The sequence below is a fragment of the Ursus maritimus genome, unplaced genomic scaffold (assembly GCF_017311325.1).
Source record: "Ursus maritimus isolate PB19 unplaced genomic scaffold, ASM1731132v1 scaffold_25, whole genome shotgun sequence".
Classification (NCBI taxonomy): domain Eukaryota; kingdom Metazoa; phylum Chordata; class Mammalia; order Carnivora; family Ursidae; genus Ursus; species Ursus maritimus.
The window spans coordinates 34216792-34222993 of record NW_024425008.1 but is presented as its reverse complement, the minus strand read 5'-3'; the positions used below and the strand labels follow the sequence as shown (position 1 = coordinate 34222993).

The following is a 6202-nucleotide window of genomic DNA, read 5'->3' as shown; positions in this document are numbered from 1 at the left end:
GCTGGCCGGCAGTTGCCTGGGCGACCATGTTTGGCTGGCTGAGAGCATGAATCAGGTGCCGGAGTTTTATTCCCTGAGAAGGCGGCGGGACTGGCCGGCCGCTTCCCTGCGGGAGGTAAGTGCCGCCTTGGTGGCCCCCACCCCCGAGGCCCGGGGCAGGCGTGCCCCGCCGCCCCCTCCCCGGCCCGCGGCTCCCGGGGCGGCTCCCCCTGCCGCGGCCCTGCAGTCGGCCCCGGTCGAGCGGCACTCCTAGAGACGCGGCCTTCTTTGCCTACAAACTAAGACGAGAGAGATGTACCCGGCCAAAGGGTAGAATTGAATTCTGGCTCCCTACAGCTATTTAGATGTTTAGGAAAGTGCCACCTCAGCACCTCCTATTGGTTGGCTGCAAAATAAATATCCGTCCTGCGCGGGAAGCCGTCCCGCCCCGGGTGCCATCCCGGGAAAGGAAAGGCTGGTGGGTTGGTAGCTACCACTACTGAAGAGGTCAGCGTGTTCTTTGCCTACGTCCCCTGAAGGGCGGGGTCCGTGTTAGAGGACGCTCCCCGCTTTCGAATGTCTCGTCTCATCTCCTCCGCGGAGACTCCCCAGGCATCGGTTTATTGTGGTCTGAGCCCCAATTCATCAGTAAATTGCTCTGCTAAGCCTTGAGATAGTAGGGCAGGCTAAGTGAAAATTGCTTCTTTCCCTTCCTTTTCTTCCTCCCCCTCTTCCTCCCTCTTTTCCTTCTTTTCTACTGAAACTACACCTGAACACAAAAAGGATAAAATCCTGGCTTCAATTAAAACAAACCAAAAAACCCCCCACAGCACAACTCTTGAAGATTTTACATCTTTACTGAATGAAGAGCAACAGGTGGGAATTGTTAAAAGTTCATTGTGACATGTGTATTGTAAATTGAATTTTTAATATTTGCTGCAATCATTTCATTTTACAGCAGTTGGGATTGCGATTAGGAATGTGGTACTGGAAAGATGAAACCAGAACTCTTGAATTCAGAAGGTAAATTTTATTAAAACTTTATTATAGCTTTTATAAAAATTACATGTGCTTGGGGTTAAAAAAAATCAAGCAATACACAAGAGTATAACAAGGAAAATAAATATCTGCTGAAATCCCACCATCTAGAGAAAACCATTTTGGTGAGCAGCCTTCCTGATACTACTTTCTGATACCATTTATCAGCCGCTTCCTATGTACCAGACCCTGTGCTAATCAGTTTGCTAACCCTTTGAAAAAGCTGTGTGTTCATCCGCTTTTACAGATGAAGAAACTGAACTCAAAGGGTTAAGCAATTTAAAGAAAATTAAGTGACTTAGCCAAATCACACAGCTCACAGGTGACTAAGATGATTGAAATCTAGGTCTGTTTGGCTCAGAGTCCATAATCTTTTTTTTTTTTTTAAGACTATTTATTTGAGAGAGCACGAGCAGTGGGGAGGGGCAGAGGGAGAGGGAGAAGCAGACTCTGTGCTGAGCAGGGAGTTGTACATGGGGCTCCATCCCAGGACCCTGGGGTCATGACCTGAGCAGAAGGCAGATGCTTAGCAGGCTGAGCCACCCAAGCGCCCCCAGAATCCGTATTCTTAACTACTTTATAAAATTGCCTCTTTTAGTTACAGAAATACAGTTTTACATTAATGAGACTGTATTATACTTGCTGCACAGTAGACAATCAATTCTCCAAGGTAAAATCATTAAATTAGAAAAAACTGGTTTTAATCTCCATTGAGAAAATACTGATTCTATTAACAAGTGCATAACTTGGGGCGCCTGAGTGGCTCAGTCAGTTGAGCATCTGCCGTTGGCTCAGGTCATGATCCCAAAGTCCTGGGATCGAGCCCTGCATCGGGCTCCCTGCTCCTCAGCCTGCTTCTTCTACTCCCCGCTTGTGCTCTCTGTTGCTATCTCTCTCTGTCTTTCTCTCTCAAATAAATAAATAAAATCTTTAAAAAAAAAAAAGTGCATAACGAAACAAACAATACTAGCCACTATCTGCTGTGTACCTATTATGTGCCAGACATTTGAATGTTTTCTGATTCTTAAACAGCCATGGAAAGTGAGCATTAATATCTCCACTTTATAGATGAAGAAACAAGGCTCAGGGCGATTAAGCAATTGACCCAGAGTCATACAGCCAGTAAGTAGCAAAACTGACATTTTGAACCAGGGTTTGTCTGTTGCAAAAGCCCTTCCCACCATATACACTGTCTGCCTCCTTTAGACCGTAAGCCCCTCAGTGGCAAAACTGTCGTACTCATCTTTGTGTCCCTAGGAGCTCTCTGCAGAACTTCACAGAGTGTACCCTCACCAGATGTTTCTTGAATATTTCAGTAAACCAGCTAGATTCGAGTAGAGGAAGGCCAGAGGCAGGGGACCAGTTACAAAGCTAGGTGTGGGACGATTACAGATAGTTGCACAGGTACAAAACCATGAGTCAGCACGAAGTCTTGTATTAGGAGGAATAGAGAGAGAAGGGTGCAGGACTAAGAAATTCTTCAGAGGTGGAACTGACAGGATGTTGGATAGAATTGGTAAGATGTGACAGGAGAGGGAGAAGAAGGTGCTCAAGCTGATTCCCAGTGCCTGGCTCGGGTGATTGGGTGGCTGGGATTGCCCTTCACCTGTATACAGAATAACAGACAAAAGTAGGGTGCTATGTTTGAGGTTACTGTGACATGTTCACAAATGGTCTCTTAGGCTGTTGGATAGATGGGGCTGGAGATCAGGACAGGCTAAGCAGATGTACTTTATAGTTACATTATAAATATAGTGGTATTTAATATCAAACAGTTTAAAAGCTAAGAATTATTTTAGAGTCCAAATCAAAAGTTTGTATTTCATAGAATTTTTGTTTCAGTATTTCTGAGTAGTTTGTCATTTCCAAAGTGGTGATTGATTTCAGTTTTTTGTTTGCAGTTGTGTCATAGAAAATTCTGTTCTGTAGCTCCTGAAATAGCACACTCAGTGAGTGTGAGATGACAGTGAGAAAGATAGAGCTTTGGGATTAGACAGCCAAGATAATCACAGGAGTCAAAGTACAAGTTAAATACATGTTAAAATACCAGAAAATGTAGATATAAATTTTAAGGGTCAACATTTTTATTTCTCAATTTTCATGTATATTTGAAGGCCATCTCAATCCTCAGTCTCTCTCTCTCTCTCTTTTTTTTTTTTTTTTGTGAGAGAGAGAAAGCGGGTATGCATGGTACGGGGGAGAGGGAGAGAGAGAATCTCAAGCAGGCTCCATGTCCAGCACAGAGCCCTTGCAGGGCTGGATTTCACAACCCTCAGATCATGACCTGAACCGAGATTAAGAGTCAGATGCTCACCAACTGAGCTACCTAGGTGCCTCTCAATCCTCTCTTCTTATGATGAAAGTTGGACCATATTTTTTACTTACTGACCTTTGTAAATGAAATTAATTTGCAGTATTTTTCAAACTAATTTTCAGTGCTAATTTAATGGTAACTCACCCCAAGTGTCACTGTTTTCTGTATGAGCCTACTAATAAATTCACAGATTATCAATTTCATGCTGACTTTCTTACTTATAAAATATTCATATTCATAAACTAGTTTCTTTTGGTTTATTACCAAACTATTCTTTAAAAATGGCTTGATTGATTTCCAGTAATTTTGGAGAATGTGTGTGTGATGGTATGATTTAAAATGTAGATTATATGACATAATGTTGAAAGGCCAGACACAAAAATGTAATCTATAATTCCGTTTATATAAAAGTTTAAAATAACAGGCAAAAAAGAACTGTGATGATAGAGGTCAGAATAGCGGTTACCTTTGGGACATTATCAACTGGCAGGGGGTGGGGGAAGGTGTAAGAGAACCTTCTGAGGTGCTGGTAATGGACTATATATTGATCTGGGTGGCGGTTACATGGGTATGTACATAGTAAAAAGTTCATCAAGCTGTCCACTTGAGATTTATGTACTTTACTACATATTAAATTATACCACATTTTAAAAAAGCAAAAAACCCAAACCAACACAAAACAACACACAAACTCCAGACTGTGGAGTACACAAAATGGGAGCAGTTAGGGGAGAGAGGGAAAAGAGTGCCATGAAGAGTAGGTGGGTGACAGCCCTTTTGTGGTGGAGCTCTCTGTGTTTAAGCAACTCAGCATGGCAAATCTCAGAGTAGCGGGATTACCTTGGGAGTCCAGCTGCTAAGGACAGGACTAAGAAAAGAGGAAAACAGACCTTTGTATGTTGTAGGCCAGAGTTCGTGTTTGGATTTGATGGAAATGCAGGTACTGATTCCCTTTTAGAGTCTAAAGCATATCCCATCACAAATTAAAATGTGAGAGGACTCATGAGCCGGAACATACTCTTTTTTTTTTTTTTTTTTTTTCAGAAACTGTGTTTCAGAGACTTATGTCACCCCAAATCCTGGGGCAGAGGCAGGGGAGGTTGAGAGGAGACAGTAGGAGGGGTGGGAGCAGCGGAGGCAGAGGGAAGGCCTGTTTAGTCATTGCATCATACCTGGTTCTGTTTAGTACACTCCATACACCTTGACTGAGCATACATGATAGGATTGCATCTATGCTCTAGAAAGCCCCTCCCACAGTAGCGTGGAGAGGCAAGATTAGAACTAGGGAGAAAGTGGCGACTGGGTGGCTCAGTCGGTTAAGTGGCTGCCTTCGGCTCAGGTCATGATCTCAGGGTCCTGGGAGGATTGGGCGCCCTGCTCAGCAGGGAGTCCGCTTCTCCCTCTTCCTCTCCCTCTGTCCGTGCTCTCTCTCTCTCTCAAATAAATAAATTTTTTAAAAAATCTAAAAAAAACAAACTAGGGAGACAGACAATTAGGTAGCAATCCAAGGGACTAGGACCTTGATAAAGACTGGCAGGAGAACAGAGAGTCAAAGACCCATTGTAGAGGTTCTGGGAGGTAAACCTGGCCCCGCTGAAGGAGGGAGGAGTTGGTGACCCTGGCTGTGAGACGAGGGGAGGAGGAAGCAGGAATGTCNCAGTTACTATGTGCAGGATGATATTGCCTCTTGACATAAGGAGTGAGGGAGAGCCAGTAAGTTTGTGGAGGGGGTAAGAGGTAACAAGTTGACTTTTCTAGATGTGCACAATTTGAGGTACCTGCCTGTGAGACTCCCAGGTCAGTAGGTAAGGAGTTTGGCCCTCACGAGAGAGGCCTGATGGAGGCCAGAACCCTAAGGAATATGTACTTTTAAAAATTATGAAAAAAAACTTTAAAGTCATATTATTTAAACAGATAATGCCAGTAAGCAAAAACAAAAAAGAACTTTGCAGTCTCACCCAGCAAAATAACTGTTAATATATTAAAATCTTATTATATAGCCTTCTAAATCTTCTTCTATCTGTATGTACACAAACATGGGCATTTAACTTACTACATTCTGCATTTCCGTCTTTTTTCTTATTGCAAAGTTGTACATATGTATTGAAAACAAGTACATAATGTACAAAGTTGAAAGTGAAGATTCCACCATTGTTCTACCCCCAAAGAGTACCAGTGCACCAGTGTTAGGGATTACCACCTGATTTTTATTTGTTTGTCTTCAACATACTGGTTACATTTGTTTTATATCCTGTGACTGATAATTCCAGTATCTAAAATCCTTGCAGGTCTGATTTTTTGCTAGTTTTTCTCATATAGCATTATTAAAGTTTTTAAACTAATTGTAAACATCTAAAACTTTTTATACTGGAAGATTTCAAGCATATACAAAAGTAAGAGAATGATATAGTGAACTCCGGCATTCCCATGACATAGCATCCACAGTCACCAAATTAAGATCAACTTCATCCACAGCCTATCTACTCCACCCCTGATTATTTTTAAGCAAATCCCAGACATCATATCATTTCATCTATAAATATCTCAGTATGTATGTCAAAAAAAAAGCACTCTCTTAGAAAAAAAAAACCTTACTATTTACGCCCTCACAAATATAAATGGTAATTTCTTTACGTCATCATATATTCAATTTATATTCAGGTATCTGCTATTGTCCAGTGTTTTATAAGTTTATTCCAATCAGGATCCAAGTAACTTCCATACATTGTAATTGGTTTGATATGTCTCTTAATCAAGTCTATATGTCTTAAAGTTTTTGTAGGTAGTGGACAGGCAAAGAAAGAGGAGCTAGCCAAAGAAGAAGAAGAATTAGAAGGGTCAGAGAAAAAAGCCTGAGACGCATAGGCCTTT

The 6202-nt window shown here is 42.0% G+C and overlaps 1 protein-coding gene across 2 annotated transcripts in view; it reads left to right on the top strand.

Moving 5' to 3' along the window:
* Positions 1–6202, top strand: part of PPP1R36 (protein phosphatase 1 regulatory subunit 36) — a 29501-nt gene continuing 23299 nt past the window's right edge. For both annotated transcript variants that reach the window (XM_040641797.1, XM_040641796.1), the window contains exons 1-2: positions 1–115; positions 938–1002. In XM_040641797.1, the coding sequence (XP_040497731.1) occupies positions 47–115; positions 938–1002 (134 nt within the window). In that variant the 5' untranslated portion in view covers positions 1–46. The remainder of the gene's footprint in view (positions 116–937; positions 1003–6202) is intronic.